Genomic DNA, 27,097 nt, shown 5'->3' on the forward strand with positions numbered 1-27,097 from the left:
TGAAGACACATCTTTTCATTCGCGCGGGGCTGGCTTGAATTTTATTGGTCTTTTAAATTTCTTAAATTTTTAATATCAATTTTAAATGGGATTTTAGTTTTTTATATATTTTAAAGTTTCGGGCTAATTATAATAAGTTTTTTAATTTACATTTTAAATTGTACATTGTATTGTCTTTTTTACGTCTGCCTGTACACCGCCCTGAGTCCTTCGGGAGAAGGGCGGTATAAAAATAAAATAAAATAAAATAAAATAAATAAATAAATAAATCTGGAGTTCAAGGTTGTCTCAAGGTTGACTCAACCTTCCATCCTTCTGAGGTCGGTAAAATAAGGACCGAGATTGTTGGGGGCGAAATGCTGAGATTATAAACAGCTTTAGAGAGTGCCTTGAAGCATTATAAAGTGGTTTAAGCACTATTGTTATCCAATTGTGATCCAATTTCTCTCCCTCTCTTAGATCCAGAAGCTTGTTGGACTCTGGACCTGTTCCTCTTTCTCAGCCTAGAGGGGGAGGACAAGACTGGTTCAGATAGTCCTCGGGTTATGACAATTGAGCCCAAAATTTATGTTGCTAAGTGAAGCATTTGTTAAGTGGGTTTGCCCCATTTTATGACTTTTCTTGCCACAGTTGATAAGCGAGTCATTGCATTTGTTATGCTAGGGAGAGCTGTAAAGCACTGTGAAGCGGTATATAAGTCTAAATGCTATTGCTATTGTTGTTAAGTTAATCTGGCTTTCCCCATTGAATTTACTTGTCAGAAGGTCGCAAAAGGTCATGAATATGAACTAGTTGCCAAGCATCTAAATTTTGATCACTTGACCATGGGGATGTAGCAACGGTCGTGGGAGTGGCTCCTTGTAACTTTGAATGGTCACTAAATGAACTCTTGTAACTGTTCATAAGCCGAGGACTACCTGTATATCACAGCCCATAATGTTCAGTAACAATGGATGACAAATTTTGCAAGTCTCGTTATCTTTTAATGGTTGCCTTTTTTTTCCCTGGTGTTTGGGTAACTTTCTAAAACTGCCATTATCATTTTTTCATTTCATGACACCCAGTGTCATTAAGACTTAGCCAGATTTATAAATGTATAAAATAAAATAAATGAAAATAAACGAAGAGGGCACCATCCAGCAATAAAATGATTTGGACCAACAGCAATTTGTCTCTCTAATCTCCATACCTTTTACCTTAAACTGCCTACCATGGAACTTTCATGTTTCTTAAGAGGTCCCTAAGGGGGCATGCCTAAGCGCACCAGTGTGACTACCGTCCCTGTCCTACTGTTCCCAATTATATGTAATCATTCTATGTGTTTATCGCTATGTTTTGCCTATTTATATCCTTTTTCTTGTGCCAATTTATTTCATGTGTCCATGTCTATGTCTATACTGTTACTTGTTTCATTATACTTGTTGACAAATAAATTAATAACAACAACAACAACAACAACAACAATAATATGCATTGTCATTGGGGCACTTGGTACCATGTCCAAGAATTTTATAAGATACACCAACAAATTGCAGCTTCCTGCAATAACACCAGCAGAACTGCAAAAGACTGTACTACTTGGAACATCGTACATCTTAAGAAGGTACTTGGTTGATACCTAGGACGCTGGCAGCTACCCGTATCAGCCATTAGCACCAGTCAATGGTGTTAGTCAATGTTCAGTTGTCTAAGTTTCATGTTTAATGAATAAAGATAATAATAACAATAACAACCAGAAATAATCATTTTGAAAAGATGGCCTCACTTATCAAACCCCCATCTTGAAACACTAAAGCAGGCTTTGCAAAGCTGGCTGAGGAATTCTGGGAATGGAAGTCCACAAGTCTTAAAGTTGCCAAGTTTGGACACCCCTGCACTAAAACAACTGAAAAAAAGAGAGAGAAAGGAAAACCTGAAGCCAAGCATCCTAGCCGGTACAAAGACTGACCTGTAATCCCCATTCCTGGCATGTGAATGGAGGGTGCTGGGTAGACCCCGGAGACCCCAGGACCAGCTGGAGTCAAAGGCCCTGGGGTCCCTGGGAAGTTATTGAAATCTGGGATCCGTGTGAAGTTGGAAGGGTTCTGCTGGGAGGAGTTAGGATCGTAGATGGAGTTGGGCAGTGGATTAATGGCTCCATCGTTGCTGTTCCTCGGAGTTTGGTTCGCCTTCTTTTTCTTGCATTGCACACAACCCATTGCTGGGCAGCAGCTGCTAGAAGCAAAAGGAGAGAGAGAGAGAGAGAGAAACCTGGTTTGTTTAACCATCATTTACTGAATAACCCCAACTAATTTGATTCATACAACAGGTGGCAACATATACTAAAGTTTGCAAACAGCAATGGATACTCCTCCATATCATACTAGGTTTAAGTTGATGCCCTCTTCTTTGTGGCAGCCCCTGAGATATTGGAACACTGCTATCATGTCACCCCTAATCCTTCTTTTCATCAAACTAGGCATACCCAGTTCCTGCAACCATTCTTCGTATGTTTTAGCCTCCATCCCTCTAATCATCTTTGTCGCTCTTCTCTGCACTCTTTCTAGAGTCTCCCCATCTTTTTTTACATCGCGGCGACCAAAAATGGATGCAGTACTCCAAGTGTGACCTTATAAAGTGGTATTAACACATCACGTGATCCGGATTCTATCCCTCTGTTTATGCAGCCCAGAACTGTATTGGCTGCTTCAGCACATTGATAATGGTGACCACAGAGTTGAGAAGATGATGATGCAATTCAACACGAGGTGCAAAGAAGGAACAAGGAAATAAACACTTCTGGCTTTGTTTCTCTCAAGTGCTGCTGAATTCAGTTGGGCTTTCCCCCCCATCCTATTCTTTCTTTCTTTCTGCTGTCTGTTGGTTGCATGGCAACCTGTTTTGCACATCAGTCCAAAGAGAAGGCGTCCGTGATGGGGCGAAAAGCTATAGATTACAATCAATATTTAGAAAGATTCAGAATGGCGTAGGGAGGTCAGGGATACCCGCTGGCCACACCAGGGAGCAGGAAGTGCACTATCAGATCTCTTCCAAACAAAGCAAGAAGCCGATCCTTTTCAAAACGAAACACGTTCCATCAAAACAGGAAAAGTCATAAAACATTTAGGCCTACAGTCAACATTTGCTGAATAACACACCTGACCCAATTTCCAATGAGCAAATTCAATTGGGGAAGCCAGATTTGCTTAAACACCATGTGATTCACTTAACAACCATATGATTCACTTAATGACCATGGCAAAATGGCCCTAAATTTGGTCCTAAATTTGGAAGAGAGTCACATGATCTCTTGCTTAATGACCACATCACTTAGCAACGGACCAGCCCCAATTGTGGTTATAAGTCAAGGACTACCTGTAGTTATTTTTTTCTGAAATTACTGATTCCCCCTTCTCACTCAAAAAAATGAGAGAGTGACATTTTTAAAGGCTGTATGCAAATCTCTGGCAGCTACAATAAATCTTACTCTATCTTAGTCTAAGATTTACTGCAGCTGCCAGACCTTTGGATAGTAACCAGGGTGAAATCCAGCAGGTTCTGACAGGTTCTGGAGAACTGGTAGCGGAAATTTTTAGTAGTTCGGAGAACCGACAAATACCACCTCTGGCTGGCCCCAGAGTGGGGTGGGAATGGGGATTTTGCAATAACCTTCCCCCAGGATGGGGAGAGAATGGGGCAGTGGTGAAATTCAAATTTTTTTTACTACAGGTTCTGAGGGCATGGCGTGGTGGGCATGGCAGGGGAAGGATACTGCAAAATCTCCATTCCCACCCCACTCTGGGACTAGCCACAGGTGATATTTGCCAGTTCTCCAAACTACTCATAATTTTCGCTACCGGTTCTCCAGAACCTGTCAGAACTTACTGGATTTCACCCCTGGAATGGGGATTCCGCAGTATCCTTCCCATGGAGTGGGGTGGGAATGGAGATTTTGTAGTATCCTCCCCCTGCCATGCCCACCAAGCCACCTCCACCGAACCGGAAGTAAAAAAAAATTTGAATTCCACCACTGATAATACCCTATCCTAGTCCCAGCTTAGTCCTGGGCTTCCAACACACTCGTTTTCAGAGTGTGACGGATGACACTTCCACAAACATTTCTGTAAAAAAAGCTGCATCATATAAGGCCAAGTTCTACAAAGTTTCTGGCAGCGGAAAACCACAGGAAATGAGTCTGCGGGAAACTGGGCTTCCCTCATATATCTGCAGACATACGTGGAGATTCCAAAAAAGGGATGTGAACACTCAGGAATAAGAGCGAACCACTAGAGATGTCTGGGGGCTTTCCAGGACCAACCCAACTCCCTTGGTAGCCGAGTTTTCAATTGAAGAGAAAAGGGAATTATGACCAAACATTTTTTAAGGTTGAGGAAAGAAGAGAACATCTTGCCAGCTGGACAATACTCCTTATAATCCAAGGAAATAAAATGAGATGCTTTCTGATCTCTCTTGGCCATCTGGAATATTGATGAAGGAATAAAAAGGGAGGGACTGGAAAAGCAAGAACCAATTCTCCCTACAAATCAAAGCAATGCCAAACCCCAGGCAGATCTGGATTGTCCTAAAATACGTATTATACTTACCAAGGGTGAAATCCAGCAGGTTCTGGAGAACCGGTAGCACAAATTTTGAGTAGTTCGGAGAACCGGTAGTGGAAATTTTGAGTAGTTTGGAGAACCAGTAGCAGAAATTTTGAGTAGTTTGGAGAACCAGCAAGTGCCACCTCTGGCTGGCCCCAGAGTGGGAAAGGAATGGGGATTTTGCAGTATCCTTCCCCCAGGAGTGGGGAGGGAATGGGGATTTTGCAGTAACCTTCCCCTGAAGTGGGGAGGGAATGGAGATTTTACCGTATCCTTCCCCTGCCACGCCCAACAAGCCACACCACGCCCAACAAGCTACACCACGCCCAACAAGCCACGCCCACAGAACTGGTAGTAAAAAAATTTGGATTTCACCACTGATCCTTACCCTTCTCTAAACCCAAAACATAAAGGTCAAATCATATTGAAAGGGGGTTTTTATTCTGGTTTTGGATTAATTTGGGGTTTTGGATTAATTTGGCCACAGTCCGGAATGCTTTCCTGCCTTCAGAAGATAGAGGGGACAAAAGCGAGAACAGAATTGCATTCAGAGAGTTCCCGTGGCTAAGTTGAGGGTTATAAGCATGGAGCAGTGAAGACTGTAGGAAAAATAAGCACAGAGCTGAAGATATATCCTAATTCAGAACGACAGGCACCCCAAAGGCACCTGCCGACAGCAGCCTTTCATTAGTAGTGGAAGAGCAATAAGGGGCATTTGGAAATGTAGGCAGACAATAACTTGGTCAAACATGAACACGGTAGATTCTCATGAACTGCCCACAGATCAAAAACACAGAAAGGGGCACAGCGTCGCAAATTCAGCCTATTGCTACTTCGCAGGTTTGCAGTAGCCCCTACACACAATGTGCTTTTTGCGGCAGTGAGAAATTTTAATGCAGGCCCCACCATCTGGCTTTCCTTCACAACCACCCTCCTCAAGAAGTTTCCATCACTTCTATCCAGATGAAGCAGGGATGAAATTCAAGTGGAACCAGGGGTGAAATGCTCCCGGTTTGGATCGGATCGGCTGATCCAGTAGCGATGGTGGCGGGTGGTTTGGAGAACCGGTAGCTAAAATCCCCTGCCACCCCCCCCCACCCCCCCCACCTGAGCCACGCGATCATCAGAGGTTTTTTTGTTTTACTTTTAAAAGCATTTTTTTCTTCGGCTGAAAAAATGCTTTTAAAAGTAAAAAAAAAAAGCCTCTGATGATCGTGCAGCTCAGCTGGGATGGTCAGAGCCTTTTAAAAGCATTTTTTCTACAACCTCTTTGGCCGAAGAGGTTGTAAAAAAAAATACTTTTAAAAGTAAAAGAAAAAAAATTGGCCACGCCCACCCACGCCCACATTAATCCCCCACCAAGCCACACCAACAGAACAGGTAGTAACAACTTTTACATTTCACCACAGAGTGGAACATAACAAGCAAAGTGATAGAACGTGCATTCATGGGTTTCCCACAGAGGAAAATTTGCCATGCGTTTCCCACCACACCGGTTGGGAAGAATTCACAGGACTGTTAAAAAAAGCAGATTTGAGGACGCAGATTGCCCTAGATGAAGAACCGCACTATTTTGGAGAAACAGATGGAAGCAATATCCGACAGCAATTTCTTTCAGGATAATTCTTAAAATTATCTTCCCCCAGATCTTAGATGATTCATCTCATCTTTAAACCTCTTAACTCTAACTCCCCGAAGATGGAGGACACCCATCTCTGCTTCCATTTTCCCTGTTAGCCCTATAACCGTGATGGCAAACCTATGGCATGGGTGCCTAAAGTGGCACGCAGAACCATCTCTCCAGGCACGCGAGCCATTGCCCGTTGCACTTCTGGATTCTGGCGTGCGCATGCACACCGGCCACCTGGTCTTCCAGTTTCTGGTGCTCATGCGTGCGCGAAGACCAACTGGCCAGTTCACATGTGCGTGCCAGAAACCGGAATATCATCTTCCAGGCGCATGCGTGCATATCGGGCAGCTGCTTTTCCAGTTTTTGGTGTGCGCATGCGTACCAGCTACTTGGTCTTCGTGCCTGCATGTACGGCAGGAACTGGAAGACCAGGTGGCCGGTGCACATGCACATCCAAAAACTGGAAGAGTAGCCGCCCAGCACACCCATGCACACCAGGCAGCTGCTCTTCCGATTTCCAACACACACACACACACAAACACACACACAGACACGCTCCCATTTCGGCACTCAGTGCCGACAAGGTTCGCCAACACTGCCCTATAAGGTAGCCCAGATCAAGAAACCAATGCCATATAGGCCTAAAACTATTTTTATTGTAAGAGCTTTAGGAACAGAATCTTGCAAGTCTGACTTTCTCTTTGTATAAATTAAAAGGGAGCTGGTCTGAGATGTTTCCTGGAACAGACTCAAGTCCCACTTGAGAGGGAGGGGCTTTTCTGTCTGTCCTTCAGGGCTATTTTCTATGCCCCCTGCCCAAGTCCAGGGGTGTGCTCCTCCCACCCACCCACTCACCGCTACACCAGAGGAAAGGCTCACCAGAATGGGATTTCACGTCAGTTCACTTGTTCCATGTTTCTTGCCCGAGAACAGGAGTCTAAGGGGAGAAAAAAAAGAAGCATACTTTTTATTTATATGTGTATACTTATTAAATTTGCCAGGTATCTCACTATCCAAAGTGATTCTGGGAGACTAACAATACAATAAAACCGTAAGTATAAAAACATTAAAATTACCAAGAATTAGAGAACGACTAAAAATCAAAAGCACAAATGGTACAGAGGAAAAATTTTCTCTATTATTCTACTGATCACCTCTAGCACAGAGCACCCCCCTTGATTGCTTATACCCTTAATCACTATAAACCATGGTTATTTAGAACCCGGTGCTGCAGGACATGGCCTGTTGTGTTGCATTTGCTCAAACCTAAGCTAGAATACACACGTAAATGTAATTCAAGTTCATTTTTACCAACGTTAGCAAAACAGTATTGAGCCTATCAATTTGCTTTATGGAATTTTATTTTAAAAATAGACTGGAAAATCCATGTTTCCATTTGTCAAAGTTCCCTCAACAGACTTCTTATACAGATTCCCCCATTGTATGTAGTTTTTAACATCTACTCCGCAAGAAATCTTTGTTAAAATGCTAATTTTCCCCATGGTTTTGTTTCACAAACTTCCCAATTGCCTCTTAAATCTTAATAAAATTTTATTATTTCTACTCCTTCTCTCTCTATGGCCTTCTAAGTTGCTGCTAAAATGCCTAGAATAAATAAACAGATCTTTGAGGTCAATGGATATATTTGCAATTAGAGGGACTTTTACAAAATATCTTCTATAGATAGCCTTGCCCTTACATTAAATGGCCAGAGAGACCAAATGGTTGATCATTCATGCAAAACAGACTTTACATTCATTTATTCGTGATGTCAAAAACATGCCCCAGTGCCTACGTACTAGGTAAGCTTGAGACTGAATGCCAAAGTGCAGAAAGTGTCTTTTGTGTCTAAAATGTCTTTTCCTGCAAAAGACAAGAGGAAGAAGCTCAGAAAGAACCCCACTCATTTCCCTCCCCCTCCAAAAAAAATTCTGAACTGGAGTCTAATCTAAAATAGAAGGGTAATTTCATCTTCAAATGCCAACTCACACAAGCATTAACTCACAATCATGGAGAGGGCAAAATTACTATGCTCAAAATGACACCAAGGAAAGCAACTAAATCAGAGGTCTCCAACCTTGGCAACTTTAAGACTTGTGGACTTCAACTCCCAGAGTTGAACTAAATGAAGACATTTTTAATTTCAAATACGCAAGATTCTGTTACTGCGGCCTTACAATAAAGTAGATTGAGCTCATCTTGTGGTCAGTTTTTTTGTGTGGTCGGTCTACTTGGGAAACTGACATCTCTGTTGCAAATCTGAAAGTATAAAACTCCCTCTGTCTAGTTTTACCACCTGATTAGTATCCTTTCTATGTTTCTTTCTCTACCATTACTCAGTTGTGGGCTCCTCCTCCGTTTACCCGGTCCTTCTCTATGCCAGGGGTCCCAAACTCCCAACCTCCAGGCCATGGACTGCTACTGGTTTGTGGCCTGTTAGGAACTGGGCCTCATAGCTGGAGGTGAGAGGCAGGTGAACAAAACTGTGCACGTGAAGAATCTAGGTTGCAGATTCCTCCTCCTGCCCCAGTCCATGGAAAAATTATCTTCCATGAAACCAGTCCCTATTGCCAAAAAGACTTGGGACTGCTGCTATAGGCAACATTCCCCCCTCCCTCCCCCCGCCAACATCTTCCAAGGTCATCCTCACATTCCATTACAGTCTATGAGGTGGTATTGGCCTCTTGAGAGGTGAGATGGTTCCATCAACCTTGAAGGAGGTGCTCGCGGTACATTTATTTATTTTTATTTAGTTATTTAGTTATTTGTCACAACAGTATATATAAGCATAAGCATGAAATAATTATATGATATATAAGCATATATATAAGCATAAGCATGAAATAACTATACGATCTGCATCTTCTCCTCAAGAAGACACCTCTGGACCCAAGAGTCCTGGACAACGTTTGTTCAATCTCTCCTTTCTAAAGAATGTTATTGAGAAGGTTGGTAGGGTAGCAGCTGCAGAAGAACTGCCTTCAGGCAAAACCTAAGACCTCGCTCCTTTCCGCAGGCCTTGGGTCACGATGCCTGCAGGACCATTGGGGCCGCAGATGATTTAGGCCACGGGTTTCAAACTCAAGGCCCGGAGGCTGGAACCTGGCCCACAGGGTATTTAGATCTGGACTGCTTGGCCACCCTGTAAACAACAAAGGACCGGCCCGTGGTACTTCTGCCAGCAAAAACGGGCTCTCGAGGTCCGTTTTCAGCTACGAGGGCCGCATGTGGCCCTCCCGAGCTCTGTTTTCACTGGCAGAGGGTTGCAGGAGGTTGTCGCGGATGAAAACGGAATTTGGGACTCTGTTTTTGCTGGCAGAGCGCTCAGGCCGCCACCCCCACCCCACCCCGACACAAGTGATGTCAAGCTGGCCACACACACACACACACCCGCCTCCAGGTGAAACAGAACCCTGATGCGGCCCTCAATGAAATTGAGCTTGACATCCAAACCCCGGATTTAGGGAGAGTGTTTTGCTTGTTCTTTCAGGGCGACTGTTGTTCTTTTGATCTGACATGTTCTTTTCTATGTTCTTCTAATCTGTGAAGCCACCCAGGGTCATTTTGGAGTTGGTCAAGTCTAGAAGCTCATAGAAACAAACGAATCAATCCATCAATGCTGCCAAAAAGCCTGGTCTTATTTTATTCTCCAGTGCTCCGATCATTGGATCTTGGAGGAAAACAACAAGGTGGCTGTGAAAAAGGCATTGTGCCTATGAACTCTCACTTTTCCAATCTTTTTGAGAAGCAGTTGTTCAAAATTGTTCCCCACTTGGTGCACTTGGGGTCCCCGCTCACGTATCAATGCCAGATCAGTGGCTCGGGCTCCATCAAGTACACGTCGCCATCATGCCCAGTGCTGACTGCACAGTTGTCAACCCAAATCATTGTCTGCTGACGGCTAGTCTGCGGAATTATTTTTGATGGTGGGTGCCTTAATACCGTACCATAAGAGCCAAGAATGATATACTGGAGTCCTCTGTCTCCGAGGCTGACCTTCACAGCAGCCCCAAAAGGAAAGGGGGGGGAGGGGGAGGAAGAAAGGAGAGAGCCTCAAAAAAACAAACAAAAAAGAGCTGGAAATAGCCAAACCCTCTAGCTCCTAAACCCTGCACTGAGCAGCAGGGGAGAGGCAGGTAAATGAGAAACTGTGTGATCTGATGTTCCTTCAAATAGATCTGGCTGCAAAAATCTATTGCAAGTAGCCCTTGATTTACAATCACAATTGAGCCCAATTGCAAGGTGTCCTCGTCTTACCATAGTTCATTTAGTGACCGTTCGAAGCTACAAAGGCACTGAAAAAAGTGACTTATGGCCAGTGGTGAGATTCAAATAATTTAACAACCGGTTCTCTGCCTTAATGACCAGCTGGGTAGGCATGGCTCGGTGGGCGTCGCCAATTCAACATCACTCACGTCGATGGGCGCTTCGCCTTAGCTGTTACAATGTAATAAGGGTTAACCAGAGAGGCAGTTTCTGTAAGCAGGGCAATAAAGATTAGGCTAGAAACACTACCAGAACATTTCCTTCCTGCCTTCCTTACAGGATTAGCCCTGTAAAGTGCAATAAGTTTTTTTATTCCAACAACCGGTTCTCCGAACTGCTTAGAAAGTTAACAACCGGTTCTCCCGAATAGGTGCGAACTGGCTGAATCCCACCACTGCTTACGGCCATTTTCACACTGATGATCACTGCAGCATCCCCAGGCTCACATGATCAACTGACATGTGATCAACTGACATGCTTGGCAACTGACTCATATTTATGACAGTTGTAGCATCCTGGGGTCACGTTGATCCAGTGGTGAAATCCAATTTTTTTTTACTACCGGTTCTGTGGGCGTGGCTTGGTGGGCATGGTGTGGTATGGCTTGGTGGGCATGGCAGGGAAAGGATACTGCAAAATCCCCATTCCCTTCCCCCGAGGCCAGCCAGAGGTGGTATTTGCCGGTTCTCCAAACTGCTCAAAATTTCCACTACCGGTTCTCCAGAACCTGTCAGAACCTGCTGGATTTCACCAATGTGTTGATCCCCTTCTTCTTTGACAAGCAAAGTCAATGGGGAAGCCAGATCCACTTAACAACCCTGCTACTAACTTAACAACTGCAGTGATTCACTTAACAACTGTTAATAGGTAATCGCCCTATTCCACCCCACTGAAAAGGAACCTCCTGTCTATCCAGATGCAGTTGATGGAAATCACTATATTTCCCAACCCAGCAAGCCAAGTGAAAACAGCGCCTCTCCCACCCATTTTTGTTTTTAATACATATTTTCTGGATTCAGATCATGTGGAAACTACCCTGGCTCTAAGTCAATCAAATGATCGAAAGCTAACACTTATGGGTATCATGTGCATGTTGATTTCACTTTCGTATGTCAGCTTACATTGTTTCCTACCACGGTATAACCGTGGCATCGTATCGCTCACCCAATTCACCATGAAATTTTGCAGGACCCTCTGCGTCGTTTTCTTTTAAGTATAGAGAGGAAACAAACCAGAAGACATCAATCTAGGCAGCTTAGTCCTTAACATACAGCAGTTCATTTAGTGACCATTGGAAGTTACAGCAGCACTGAGAAAAGGAAATTATGACCGTTTTTCCACGTTTATGACCGTTATGACATCCCCATGGCCACGTGATCAAAATTCAGATGGAATAGAATAACAGAGTTGGAAGGGACCTTGGAGGTCTTCTAGTCCAACCCCCTGCTCAGGCAGGAAATTCTACAATCATTTCAGACAAATGGTTGTCCAACACTGGAATGCTCCAGTATTGGAGCATTCACAACCTCTGGATCTGTTCCACTGATTAATTGTTCTAACTGTCGGGAAATTTGCTGACAGTTAGATGCTTGTCAACTGACTCATATTTATGACGGCTGCAGTCTCCTGGGTTCATGCAATCACCGTTTTGTGATCTACTGACAAGCAAAGTCAATGGGTAAGCCAGATCCATTTTACAACTGTGTTACTAACTTAACAACTGCCGTGATTCATTTAACAACTGTGGCAAGAAAGGTCGTACAATAGAAAAAAAATCACTTAACAATTATCTCACTTAGCAACAGAAAACTTGGGGTCAATTGTGATCGTAAGTCAAGAACTATCTGTATAACTCTTTTAACTATATTGCATGGGGAGAAAATCTTATGAAAGTTACAGTCTATAGAACCTGCTGGGCATTTCTCTCAAGCATCGGTCAACTAATCTAAGTTGACGAACTCCCCCCAGGACTCCGTCAACTTCCGGACCTCCGGACCTTCCGTCGCGAGCTCAAGACACATTTATTCATCTGTGCAGGACTGGCTTAGATTTTAAATTTATAGGGGTTTTAAATTGGTTTTAATATTTATATTTCTATTTTTAATAATTGGGCATTAGAATAAGTTTTTTAATGTTTATTTTAATTTGTATATAAGTGTTTTATATGCCTGTGAACCGCCCTGAGTCCTTCAGGAGATAGGGCGGTATACAAATATGAATAATAAATAAATAAAATAAATAACTTCTGCTGAGTGAAAGTTTTATTTGATCAAATTTGAGAATATGATTATCTCTTGGCAGCCAGGAAGGAGAAGTGTGAAAATCCGAAGAACAATTACTACATACTAATTGTTAAGGTGGGAAAAAGCACCCTCAAAATTCTTTTCACCAACTTCTACATAAGAAGAAAACAAAGGCAGATGCCACAAATTATTACAAAAATTATTTGATAAACACCATCTTGTCCAACCTAGAGGTGAGTTCACACATAACAGCCGTAAACTGGATTGCCTGATTTTAGCTTAGCATCTTCTATATATGAACTCAGTCACTGTAATTTATTCAATAAACCACTGCACAACTAATTGCACAACTAGTCACTGACCTCTTATTCTTTTGCTTTGATTCAAGCAATCTCACCCTTCCCTGCAGCCTCAAAAACTGCAAATGACCAACAGTGATACTTCTCAGAAGAAGAGAGGAAGGTGATAGATAGGACATGGGGCTACAGAACTCAATGTGATTGTGCAACAATATACAAAAAACCAAAAAAAACACACCAAACAAACCAAAATGCTTCTCCCTCTTGATGCTGTGAGATGCTTTGGGTGATTATTGTAACCACAGCTGGGGTGGCACGATACATGCTAAACCGACCACTTCTATGGGCCCGGACTAAATCATTAACTTATCGTTCGGGTTGTTCACTTTCTCTAACTAAGGTAAGGTCAGTTAGTTTGTGGTATAAGATATTATGCAAACATTTTTTTTATTTAATAAATTGGTTTGCCTTCCATCTCGTCACAAGGTGCCTGCATTTTTTCATGCCAGCAAACTGAGATCCTGACTTAAGGCACTATACATAAAAGGTGGAAAACTGAAACCTTCTAGATGTTGCATACAAGTTCTAGAATTCCATATTATTCCATATTATTAGTCATGCTGCTTGGAGCCGCTGAAAATTGTAATTCATATGTTCCTTGAGACTCAAGGTTCTCCTATCCATGAATTAACTACAACTCAATATAGCAGGGTTTATTTCAAAATGAAATATGCATAATAGAGTCGACACAAGGACTGTGGCCGATTTTAATCATGATTTGTTGCCTAAGCCATAAGAGACCGGTTTTTGGACACTGCATTAAATCTTAAAACATGAGTTACAAACCACCAAAGGCTGGGCCTACAGATCATGAGACTCTCAAAGTTAACAACTATATTATAACTTTGTGATGTGCAAGCCAATTACAATGGTCTGTTCGGAGCCTATTAAAAGACTGAAGAGACGGTTTTGAAAACAGCCTTGTGTACATTTTTCAATTATCTAAGAAAAGACCTGGTTTATAGTAAATCTTTCAGGAAAAGACCACGCTAACAAAAATAGCAAGCTCTATTTGTATTCAAACAGCCAGTTTGGTCTAGCAGTTAAGGCACCAAGCTACAAAGCGGGAAACTCTGAGTTCAAGTCCCATGAAAGCCAACTGGGTGACCTTGAGCCAGTCACTCATTCGCAGCCCAACCTACCTCACAGGGTTGTTGTTGGAAAATAGGAGGAAGGTCCGTTGGATATGTTTACACCTTGAGTTACTTGTAAAAATAATAAAGGCAAGATTGATTGAATGAATGAATGAATGAAATGAAATGAATGAGACTCTAAACAGAAAGAAATCCAGTTGCCAAGTTTTAGCCACTCTTCTCATCAAACAAGTAACCATGAACGACATACCAAAGCTAAACAGCCAATCAATACCATTACAATTACCATTGCTAATTATTTTAAAAACATGAAAACCATAAAAAGATTATAAAAGACAGAAAATACAAAGAGATAACAGGTGCAGAGATGTTAATATTTTTTTAATTTACTTTTTATTTATGTACTTTTATTTTATTTGCTACTACTGTGATTTGCACTTAGTGCTTAAAAACTAAGTACAAATCATATAATTGGCTTGAAAAGGAATAAATTCACAAAACCTGATCATCCTAGCCTGAATCTCAGCTCAGCTTGAGATGCAAGAAGATGTCTGAAATGGTTTCCTGCCAGAGCAGAGGGGTTGGACTAGAAGACCTCCAAGGCCCCTTCCAACTCTGTTCCTCTGTTAATTGCGCAAGATAGCAAAGGTAAAGGTAAAGATTCCCCTTGCACATATGTCCTAGCTGTTCCCGACACTAGGGGGCGGTGCTCATCTCCGTTTCAAAGCCGAAGAGCCAGTGCTGTCCGAAGACGTCTCCGTGGTCATGTGGCCAGCATGACTCAATGCCAAAGGCACACGGAACACTGTTACCTTCCCACCCAAGGTGGTTCCTATTTTTCTACTTGCATTTTTTGACGTGCTTTCGAACTGCTAGGTTGGCAGAAGCTGGGACTGGTAACGGGAGCTCACCCCGTTATGTGGCACTAGGGATTTGAACCGCCGAACTGCTGACCTTTTGATCGACAAGCTCAGTGTCTTAGCCACTGAGCCCCCACGTCCCTTTTGTAAGATAGTATATTGATGGAAAAATCACCGGAGGAGATCCAGATACAGGCTGAGTCAAGTGATCCAGAACTTGAGTCAGGCACGGTCTTAAGGCCAGCCTCACATTTCAGATTATGAAGTATAGAACAAAGACTGTCATGGTATCTTCATGAAACGAATAAGCCCGATTCAGCAAATTAGCCAAGCTGGTACAGTAGTCAGGGATGATTGCTTGACCAGCTCTTTGCAGTGAATAACGTTCCACCTCCTTTCCTAAAAAAAACACTCCACCAATCTGCTCTGTTGAATTATCTATTGAACTGTGTAAATCAGTATTTCTCAACTTCAGAAACTTTTAAGCGGTGTGGACTTCAACTTCCAAAACTCCCCAGGCTCCAGCCCAGCTTCAGAAGTTCTCGCCTCTTAAAGGCTGCCAAGGTTGAAAACCACTGCCGTAGATTGACTAGTTTTAATTTCTCCCCAGATGTGTGATTTGACTTCTCTGGATTCATTTGGAGAAGCATTTCCATGCTGTTGTGGTCCGCCAACAGTCTGCGGACCTGGCAGCGGAATCGGACAGTGAGGAGGCTGTGGAGGACAATGGGCCAGTCCTGGAGTCAGGGGAAGGCCCGGACAAGGGCTCTGCGTCCAAGGCAGAGATGGGGCCAGGACCATCTGGGAGCGATGTGCGGACTTCGGAGCCTCCAGAGCCAGACAGCAGAGAGGCAGAGGAACAGGAGGAGCCTGTTCCTAGTGCACGCATGCGAAGAGCTGCCAGAAGGCAAGAGCAGCAGAAGAAAAAAGGACAACTCAGGAATAAGGCCAGAAGATGATTGGCCACTCCCATAAGGCTTAAAAGAGCAGCAACGAGCCGTTGGGTTCTTTGTAGGAAAGCAACGTTGATTTCCGTGCTTCTTGTCAACGTCTCTTGAACTTTGTGCCAAGAAAAGCCTTTGGCAGGTTGCCAAAGACATCAAAGGTTGGTGATAAGGCCGAGGGACTGGTTATGAAGAATTTTGTTTTGGACGAAGCTGAGAATGAATTAATTCTCAGCTGTTATAATAAAATAAGTTTGTTGAGGACTGAATTGTGTTTAGTAAGCACTACTTGGGCTTTGATCACAACACATGCCTACGTTTTCCCATGCACCTGCAGCAGGAAGTTTTAAGTCTGCGACAATGAGCTTTTGTGTTGCTTCAGTTAAGGATTTATGACTGCAGCAAATACCTTGCGTTGATAGCAGAAGCTGGCCACATGTGTCACTGGCAGCCCAGAACAGGGGCCTGCCTTTGCAAGACGACTTCCTGTCCACCAACTAAATGCTTACCTAAAACACAAAGGATGCCTAGAAAGGGATTTAGCAATATATCATGATAGAGGTAAATGATAGTTTCCCCTGTCATGGTTTTATCAGATTGGTCATTAATAGTTGCGTCCTGCTTTCAAAATGAAACCCTTGAGGTTATTTTTGTCTTGGTACAAACTAGATGGACTTTGCTTCCTTTTAGCAATGACAAAGTATTATAGCATCATCTACACTGGTAAGAACAGATATACATGAGACGAGTTTCACAGCAGTCAAGCTGCAAACAGTGGTTTGTGGGAAACTATTTTCTCAAAGTTCGACGGCCACAGCTGTCCTTTTGAACAGGCTCCCTTCTTCACAGAACAAAGCTTCACAATTATTATTTTTTTAAAAAGAAGGAGAACACTTACCAGGCCTGAAAGATTAAATAAAATTTTAAAATGGATTTTTAAAATGATGAATTGCAAACTCTTGTTTAGTCTACCTGTTTGCACAGCTCAGGTTTCTCACAGTTTCCTAAATCAGGGATCTCCAATCTTGGCCACTTTAAGCCTGGTGGACTTCAACTCTCAGAATTCCCCAGCCAGCTTTGCTGGCTGGGGAATTCTGGGAGTTGAAGTCCTCCAGGCTTAAAGTGGCCAAGGTTGGAGACCCCTGTCCTAAATGGAGAGACAAGCATCTTCCTTATTCACACCAAGAAAGCTACATGGACACAATGAAGCACACCAGAATCAAGGAGACCCTATCTAGGTTTGTCAGTCCTAGAGGCTGCAATAGTTGTCAGTCAGGGATAACTTGGTTTGATATCTGTTTACCAACTCCTGACTCACAGCTAGCATCTCCGAAATACCAAATACCAGAGAATGAGGTGGCTGGATGGAGTCACTGAAGCAGTAGGCATGAGCTTAAATGGACTCCAGAGGATGGAAGAGGACAGGAAGGCCTGGAGGAACGTTGTCCATGGGTGTTGTGACCCAGGCCAAAGTAGGTAGTAATAAACTTAGTCCGTGGAAAAACAAACTTTATTTGAACAGCTGGGAATTACTTCATTCCCAGCGTCATTCAATTCAAAGTAAAACAAATGCCCCCCAACACAAATTCCTCAGCTATCTCACAAACTTTAATCCAATTAGGCAAACTGCCAAAGGCCCTTCCTGGCAAACATCTAGAAGCCACAAAAACAAAGACATACAGGAAGCAGAGGACAAAGCAGAAGACGCAGCTACAACGTTGTTTTCCGGCAAAGCTGAAACGCAGGTGCTGGTCTGTTTTAAGCCTTATGGGAGGGGCCAGTCATCTCTTGGCCCTACACCCGAGTCGTCCCCTCTGCTTGAGCTGCTCTTGCCTTCTGGCAGCTCTTCTCATGCGTGCATTAGGAACAGGCTCCTCCTGGTCCTCTGCCTCACTACTATCAGTCTCTGGAGGCTCTGGAGTCCGCACCTCACTTCCTGATGGCCATGGCCTCACCTCAGCCTCATCACTGTCCGACTCCGTTGCCAGCTCCGCAGGCTGCTGATGGACCATAACACTGGGGTTGAAATGGGTCGGACATGACTTCGCAACTAGCAACAACAAAATACCAAATAGCTGCCAAGGAGTAAGTTGAAGGAGGCATTTGCTCTGAGGTCCAACCAACTGGATGACTGTGGGCCAGCCACTCTCTCTCTCAGCCCAAACCATCTCACAAGGTTGTTCTTTTGAGGAAAACTGGAGAAAAAAGGAGCGCTAGGTATGTTCGCTGCCTTGAGTTATTTATAAAATAATAAAAGCAGGATAAAAGTAATCTAAAGGAACCAAACAAAACATCAATGCAGCACAACAGTCCTGATTCCAGCCCAAGGTAAGTGGGTTTAGAATGATTCATACTCAATATCCGTACTTTACTAAGAATCCTTTATAGTTGAACAAAAAACATGAGAGCAAATTCCCAAGACAGATGAGCTGAATTTAGTGGTATCAGATTTTAAACTGTTGCATTTTGCTCCAGGTTTCTAGAAGACAGTTTATTGTTGGGTCCTTGGAGAGAAAGAGCTTAAAAGCGTTGGCATAAACACAGCACATAGGATGTTTGATAGCTGTTGCTCCTGGGCAGCATCTTCACAAAACAGCTTTTTTTTTAAAAAAAAAAAATTCTCTCTCTCTAAGCCATTTGCATGTACAGATGCTTTTAAGGCAAGATAAGAAATGGAAAAGTGCCATACTGCATTTCATTCAAAGTAGATTTTATAGATCTATTGGGGAAGAGAGATGAGATCTCATACATCATATAAAAAGAATGTAAAGCTAGCAGGCAGGAGCCTGTCTGCGGGGAACATGGTCTTCTTAAGATTAACAAGGCAGGCCCAAGATTGCTATGGAGTGGCCTCTGAGCCCCTCCAGCAGCCAAAGTTCCTGGCACGAAGACCACAACCTACTCAGAATTGCAGATGGTCTCTAAGAGGGCTGGCTAAGCAGATGATGCTGGGATTCAGCAGGTCTTGCCAAGTGTGAGAATCAAAGCTAAGAGACAATCAGTGGACTTCCACCCCTGAAAAGTCAGAGGGAATTCTGGATTTCAAAAAGCTCAGAATTGCAGAGCTGATGGTAACTTGTATCATCATCATCGTATTTTAATGACCTCATAATCCCTTGCGGGGTAGAGTCTGGGCAACTGAATGGAGCTGAGTGTTTACTGGCCGGATGCCCTTCCTGTCACCAATGTGGAGTTATTTTCAGCAGATATACCGTATTTTTCAGAGTATAAGATGCACCTTCCCACCCCTAAAAGGGGGTGAAAATTTAGGTGCGTCTTATACATCGAATGTGGCCCCACCCATCCACTGGCCCCCATCCTATAGCCTCTGCCTCCCAGCAATTTACCTCCTTGCAGCAAGCAGCAAGAAGAAACAGCCCATTTCAGCTTCAGCATAGCCTAATTAGCACAAGTTGATTGTCTGTTGGATCGGCCTCCCGACTCTCTGCTGTTTTGCGCAGGCCTCTGCTGCTTTCTGCAAGGACGTAAATTGTTGGGAGCAGATTTTTTTTTTCTTGTGCTAATCAAGCTTTGCTGAAAACAAAAATGAAAGTAAAGCAGGCTGTTTGCTGCAATGAGGCGAAATTGCTGGGAGGCGGAGGCAGATTTCTTTTTCTTGTTTTCCTCACCAAAAAAGATAGGTGCGTCTTATAGTCCGGAGCGTCTTATACTCCAAAAAATATGGTAATCTCAATATGCCCAGAGAGAGAGAAACATCTGCCTCTACCTAGGATTGAACTCACAGCCTCCTGAATGTGAGGGGAGAGCTCCACCTCTAGGTCACCACACCACTCTTGATGGTAACTTGTATGCTGTTGTAAAACATGTGAGAATAGCCTTGGGAAACGGGGGCAAGGCTATAGCCAGGGGAACCGTCGGACAAGAGGTTGCTCAGTCCACAGAAGAAATAGGGAGATATGAGACAAATGTCTCACAAGGGACCCTTCTCTAGTTTCATGGGCTAGAAAGGCAATGCAGGAGAAATGTATTTTCAGACTTGCAAAATTCTGTGAAAGGCAACTTTATGATAAAGTTGAATTTATTCATCTGGGTAAGCTTCCTGTCTGGGCTGTCTCACATGGTTGACATCGATCTTGCAAGTCCGAAAGTCCATTTCTCTCCCATCATCTTTGCAGCTCAAGACACCAAGGAGGGTCCCTTCTGAGATGTTTGCCAAGCCCACATTTCTTTTGTGGGCGAAGCTTCCTCTTATCCAACCCCTTCTCCTGGCTTTGGCTCCTCCCTTTCTCCCAAGGTCATTCCCACCTACAGCATCATGATACATGCCCAACTCTCAATGACTTTGGATGGCTCACAACAAAGGGCCTCTGTGGCTCAGACTGGTAAGACAGTCTGTTATTAACAGCAGCTGCTTGCAATTACTGCAGGTTCAAGCCCCATTAGGCCCAAGGTTGACTCAGCCTTCCATCCTTTATAAGGTAGGTAAAATGAGGACCCAGATTGTTGGGGGCAATAAGTTGACTTTGTATATAATATACAAATGGATGAAGACTATTGCTTGACATAGTGTAAGCCGCCCTGAGTCTTCGGAGAAGGGCGGGATATAAATGCAAATTTAAAAAAATCAAGCAAATAAATAGCAACAGCAATAGCACTTAGACTTATATACTGCTTCACAGTGCTTTTACAGCCCTCTCTAAGCGGTTTACAGAGTCTGCACATTGCCCCCAACATTCTGGGTCCTCATTTTACCCACCTTGGAAGGATGGAAGGCTGAGTCAATCTTGAGCCTGGTGAGATATGAACTGCTAAATTGCAGGCAGCCGGCAGGCAGCAGAAGTAGCCTGCAGTATTGCACTCTAACCACTGCGCCACCGCGGCTCATCACAATAAATCACAATAAACCATAAAAGATACAGATGGCGAGCATGATGAAATGAGGGCTCTCCCTTTTTCCCTGTCGCTTGTTCAACAAACTAACCCAGTGCAACAACTTGCCTCCAGAAGTTGTGAATGCTCCAACACTGGAAGTTCTTAAGAAGAGCCTGGATAACCCTTTGTCTGAGCAGGGGATTGGACTAAAAGACCTCCAAGGTCCCTTCTAAATTTTCCAATATTCTGTTATTCTGCATCACCTCAGCCTATCTCCTAGACAGCCCCCACCCAAAAAAATGCAGATTTTTTTTCCCAAATGTTGGGCTCTGCTCAAAAAGCAGCTGTCATGTCAACTTTGGTCTCTTAATATTAAACTGCCGAGCATCCAAAATCAAGAGGTTCTGCATTTTCCTCCTTCATCCCCACCCTTTGCTGTGTTAGCTCTTGTTCCGTGTGACTGGCTGGTAAGAGGTAGTGAAAAACAAATGGTGCTAACTTGAGCCTACACTTCTGGAGCAGGAACTGGAGTGCGACTGTTGCTGGCTTCAGAGTGGGATGCTAGAGGCCCTATTTCAAAAAATAAAGTGTGAGGCTCGAAGAGAAATTACCTTCGGTCAGATGTTACATCTTTTCTACCCTGCTTTACGGAGTAGCGAGTTGGTCTCTGACAGAAAGCCACTTGAAGAGACTAGAAGCATTTGAAATGTGGATTTAGAGACGGCTGTTAGGTATAAGCTGGGTTGACAAAATCAGAAATGAGGAGATGATAAGCCACCTGAGAAAGCCAAGGGAAATCATCAAAGCCATTAAAAAGCAAAAGTTAGAATATTTTGGACATGCGATGCGACACCCAGAAAAATACGGCATCCTTCACTTAATCCTCCAGGGAAAAATTGAAGGCAAATGAGGTCCAGACAGAAAAAGAACATCATGACTTCAAAACCTAAGGGACTGGATCGGACAAAACTCAGCAGCACTTTTTCATGCGGCTGTTGACAAAAAAAGGATCACCAATATGATCGTCAATGTCCGATGACAGATATGTCACAAGAAGAATAATTTCTCTTCACATTTTTAATAATAGCAAATAGTAAATAGAATTGCTCAATAGACCAATATTAAATCACATTAAAAAAATTACAGTGGCAATCTTGGGTCACCTGTTGTGTGTTTCTCAACACTGAACTGATACTAAACCTGTAATCTTCAATTTACAACCCCAATGGAAACCTACATTTCTATTGTTAAGCAAGGCAGCTGTCAAGTGAGCTTTGCTCCATTTTAGGACCTTTTTTGCCACGGTTGTTAAACGAATCACTGCAGTTGTTTAGTGAATCGCACAGTCCTTAAGTGAATGTGGGCTTCCCCCGTTGACTTTGCTTGCTGGAAGCCATCTGGGGACATTGCACATAGCGATCCTATGGGAGAGTGCAACTCTCAGAAATATCTGCCTGTTGCCAAGCAGCCTAATTTTGATTGTGTGACTATAACTATGCTGTAAGTATCATAAATGTGAACACCAGTCATAAGTCACTTTTTCCAGTCCCACTGTAACTTCAAATAGTCACTAAACAAACGGTTGTCAGTCGAGGACTACCTGTATTATGCAAAGGATGGTGGAAAAATTAGAACAGGGCCTAAAATACATTTAGAATAATTAATCAGTGGAACAACTTGCCTCCAGAAATTGTGAATGCTCCAACACTGGAAGTTTTTAAGAAGAGATGGGACAACCCTTTGTCTGAAATGGTCTAGGGTTTCCTGCCTAAGCAGGGGGTTGGACTAGAAGACCTCCAAAGTCCCTTCCAACTTTGCTACTTTACATTGGTAAAGAGATGCACACACCCTCTCTAAAAGTAACCCATAGTAAAGGAGGCTCCACTCCTAATTCCAGCACCTTTCAAAACATTGATCTGTCCTTCTCCAAGCGTGAAAACACATGGTTTCCTATGAAGTCATATTTGCATCGAATCTTAGAACTTGCACCGCACAGAAGGGAGAGCGGTACATTCACACAGCGTCCCTGAAAAAACGGAAGGTCTTAAGAGCAGGCGAGGGTCTGAGTAAGGCACAAGGCAGGGAGGAAGTGTGCAGGAGAGTAAAGGGCGTTTGTTGGAGGGAAACAGGATGGAGACAGGAAGCCACCAGATTCCGGTCCATTTCACTGCAACTGCAAGGAGGAAGCAGAGCAAGAGGGAGGGCAAGGCAGGGGGAGGACAGGGATGGGGTTGAAAACAGCCCAGCATCCTCAAGAGGGAATATACAGAAGCTGGTAGCCAAAGTCAGCTTGAGGACCAGAGGAAATCGGAAAGGAGAGAGCGGCCTTCTGGGAAATCTCATGTCACCAGCTTTCTGGCTGGGAGGACCTGTGATCCAAAACATACTATGAGGGTTTCCATCATAGGATGTGGACAGAAGGGTTAGGATCAGGCCACATCCTGGTGGAGACCAATATGCCTTTCACACTTGCAAGGTTATGTCCAGGTTATGGTCAACTGATAAGTAAAACAAAATTGTGCTAGCTATGTATTGTGAGATCAGGGCTGGCCCAAAACGGAATCATAACAAAAACTCATCTCTATATTATTAGCATCTCGAGACAAACTTCTAAGAACCCAAAACTAGAAGAGGAGCGAGGGAGAAGGAGAGGGTGAGTGAGTTCCTGGCAGAAATGTCAAAATATGAAAATATATATATAGGAGAAACGGAAGTGTGGATAGCCAAAGAAGCTGGAGATTGTATATTGAGTCATCCAAATAAAATTGTTGATCTCTTATCAACATAAAAGCCAGGGCACCGGAATTCTTCAATGAGTTTTTGTCAAAATGTCTTACCTCTTCATTCACTTTATCAACCTCCTAGGAACTAGTGGGGAAAATTTTTTCTCCGTTCAAATTTGGTCATCTCCTGCCTCTGTTCTAATAATGGTAACAGTCAGAACAGGATATGTGTCAATCACTTCAGCAAACAATAGGCTTATGCAAGCAAGAAGGGGAACATCTGTGATGTGCAATCACTTCCAAAACCTCATGGATTGTTTGATCTTGAATCTTGATGTAGTATACTGTCTGATTCTAGCCATTATCATTGGCAAGTCATGGTTTGTGGCTTAATATAATCAGCAAGCCATCGTTAAGTGATCCATGGTGTGGTATGATCAGTAATTCCCAATACACAAGCTGACATGGCCTTTGATTATCTTCATTGTCGCATTTCGAGGTTGCCTACCATGCTAGCAATGATGCAGTAATGACTCCTCCAACAACGGGAACATGACCTTGGAAAATAATCCTCTTTTTTTGGGGGGGGGAGTTCAGAATTTCACCAGCAGCATTTAGCTAAACACATTTGCACATCAGGATATTCAAGGGAGGAGACACACTAAGTATTCCCTCCCTTTCAAAAGAAGATGATTCAGGAAAAGTATTAGAGGAAGCCTCTTGCTCAAAGCTACGGAACGAATCAATGGATAAGGGCAGGCAGCCCTCAGATCCATCATTAGAAATGTGGCTTTCTTTCAAGCTTTCCAGATCATGGACCTCGGACTCAAAACAGTGGTGGAATTCCATTTTTTTTACTACCAGTTCTGTGGGCGTGGCTTGGTGGGAGTGGCAGGGGAAGGATAGTGCAAAATCCCCATTCCCTCCCCACTCCTGGGGAAAGGATATTGCAAAATCTCCATTCCCACCCCACTCTGGGGCCAGCCAGAGGTGGTTTTTGCCAGTTCACCAAACTACTCAAAATTTCCACTACCAGTTCTCCAGAACCTGCTGAATTGCACCCCTGCATGGGACTCAAACAGGCATCTAAGAGCAGATATAGCATCTATCAGAGTTAGCCTCATCCTTAAGACCTTTCTCAACAATACAGTCAAAGTCTTATCTACCCTTTTTTGAGTAGCACAGTGTTTTTGGCATCTTTTAAGATGTGTGGACTTCCAACTCCCAGAAATTCCCCAGTCAGTGACCAGTTTGGAGTTGGAAGTCCAAACATCTTAAAGTTCCCAAGTTTGAGGACGTAAGGTTAGCACATAACACAGCCAGCATCAATTGCCAATTCTAGGTTTCATCTGTTTTGACTCGCTACCATATCAAGTTCTCCTGGATCACAAGAGGTTGGCATGTCAACAGCCAGCATCCCCCAATGACTCTCTGCAACATGACTTGGGGTCAGCTGGTCTTCAGAACTCTGCTTGAGCTTTGTAATCAACCAACTGACACACTGTATTTGTATTGAAGATGTTTTTATGTTTGTTTGTCTAAAAAAATTAAAAATACTTTAAAAAAAAGAACTCTACTTGAGCTCCACTAGTCTGGCTTGCCTGGCCCATATCCCATTCCGCCTTTTAGAACTCCCAATCAAAAATAAAGCAAAAATAAGTTTAAAAAACGGGGAAATATCAGGACACAAAAACCCCCCAATGAGGATATAGGTAGATCCAGCCCTCTTTATTGGACTAGCTAAGAGTACGACTGAAACTGATCTGCAGGACAACCACCACTCTTAAAGGAAAGAGGAAGAAACCAATTGAAAGTCACAAATAAAGTGAAAGTTGCAAATAAGCAAGACAAGCCCTGTTGATAGATCTGGGGATTTTCAGGGTAGATTCTGAATCACTCCATTTTGGAGAATTACTAATAAGGAATTCTGCAAATACACCCACCTTTCCCACCCCACCAAAATGAAGTAGTAGAGATTTTCTCCACTTTCTTCTACCTTAGCAGAAGTTTGGAAACAAGCAGATTTCAGAAAGGGAGGTGGGGGATGGAAAAACAGATGGAAACTAATCAAGGAGAGAACCAACCTAGAATTAAGGAGAAATTTCCTGACAGAACAATTAATCAGTGGGACAAATTTCCTCCAGAAGTTGTGGGTGCTCCAACACCAGAGGTTTTTAAGAAGAGATTGGACAGACATTTGTCTGAAATAGTATAGGGTTTCCTGCTTGAACAGGGGGTTGGACTAGAAGATCTCCAAGGTTCCTTCCATCTCTGTTATTCCGAGAGGTGAGAGGTATGAAGGAACTCGGGCAACAAAAGGTTAATGGAATTGGCAAATGCTGGAGTGGAAATAATGGTAGTGGGAGGCCAGTTAATACCCAGAGGGGATGAGTCATTGCCATGCCTCCAACATTTCCCAAACAGGTAGATGGGGCTTACACAAAAAAGCTAACCTTTTAATGATAATTTACAGTGGTTGGGTTCACCCATCCTACTGCACCAGAATCATGCAAGTGACCTTGTAGCTAAGTGTAAATTAGAAATTCAGTTCTGCAACCCAACAAGAAAAACACAGACTTCAGAGGATAATTAGAACTGCAGAAAAAATAATTGCTACCAACCTGCGAGGACCTGTATATTGCACGAATCAAGAAGAGGGCCGTGAAAATATTTACAGACCCCTCGCATCCTGGACATAAACTGTTTCAACTCCTACCCTCAAAACGACGCTATAGAGCACTGCACCCCAGAACAACTAGACACAAGAACAGTTTTTTCCCGAAGGCCATCACTCTGCTAAACAAATAATTCCATCAACACTGTCAAACTATTTACTGAATCTGCACTACTATTAATCTTCTCATAGTTCCCATCACCCATCTCTTTCCACTTATGACTTTATGACTGTAACTTTGTTGCTGGCAATCCTTATGATTTACATTGATATATTGACCATCAATTGTGTTGTAAATGTTGTACCTTGATGAACGTATCTTTTCTTTTATGTACACTGAGAGCATATGCACCAAGACAAATTCCTTGTGTGTCCAATCACACTTGGCCAATAAAAATTCTATTCTATTCTATTCTATTCTATTCTATTCTATTCTATTCTATTCTATTCTATTCTATTCTATTCTATTCTATTCTATTCTATTCTAAATGCAGCTTTGAAACAGCAGGTACTCTGTCCATGAAGTTTTCCAAGCAGAAGATGGATGATTGCCTATAGCTGGCACTGGATTTACTTCCCTAAGTGGGAGGCTAGATTAGACGTCAATCAAAGCAAGGCCCCAAAGTCCAGTTGCAAGCACCTTTGGGACAACCATGACCTGGATGACTGAGAACCTTCACAGACAATCAAAGCAAGGCATAACAAAATAATTAAAACTACCTATGGAGGTTACGATTTCTGCATCTCCTGAAGGCTTTAAAAAGCGGCTGGGAAACCATTTCTCCTGAATGCTTTAAATAGCTTTCCTGCGTGTTGCAAAGTGTTGAACTACAAATAGACCTTAATTTATGACTATAAAACAATTGGTCAGAGTTACAACAATCTCAGACA

The 27,097-nt window shown here is 43.1% G+C and overlaps 1 protein-coding gene across 4 annotated transcripts in view; it reads right to left on the reverse strand.

The window, feature by feature from the left end:
- FGR (FGR proto-oncogene, Src family tyrosine kinase) overlaps positions 1–27,097 on the reverse strand; it is a 62,602-nt gene that overhangs the window by 26,729 nt on the left and 8,776 nt on the right. For 3 of the 4 annotated variants that reach the window (XM_058195618.1, XM_058195621.1, XM_058195620.1), the window contains exons 2-3: positions 7,090–7,147; positions 1,949–2,211 (exon numbers count right to left, since the gene is read on the reverse strand). In XM_058195618.1, the coding sequence (XP_058051601.1) occupies positions 1,949–2,198 (250 nt within the window). In that variant the 5' untranslated portion in view covers positions 2,199–2,211; positions 7,090–7,147. Of the gene's footprint in view, positions 1–1,948; positions 2,215–7,089; positions 7,148–27,097 lie in introns of all 4 variants that reach the window. The other variant, XM_058195619.1, reaches the window with a different exon arrangement.

Source organism: Ahaetulla prasina, chromosome 10, assembly GCF_028640845.1.
Source record: "Ahaetulla prasina isolate Xishuangbanna chromosome 10, ASM2864084v1, whole genome shotgun sequence".
Taxonomy (NCBI): Eukaryota; Metazoa; Chordata; class Lepidosauria; order Squamata; family Colubridae; genus Ahaetulla; species Ahaetulla prasina.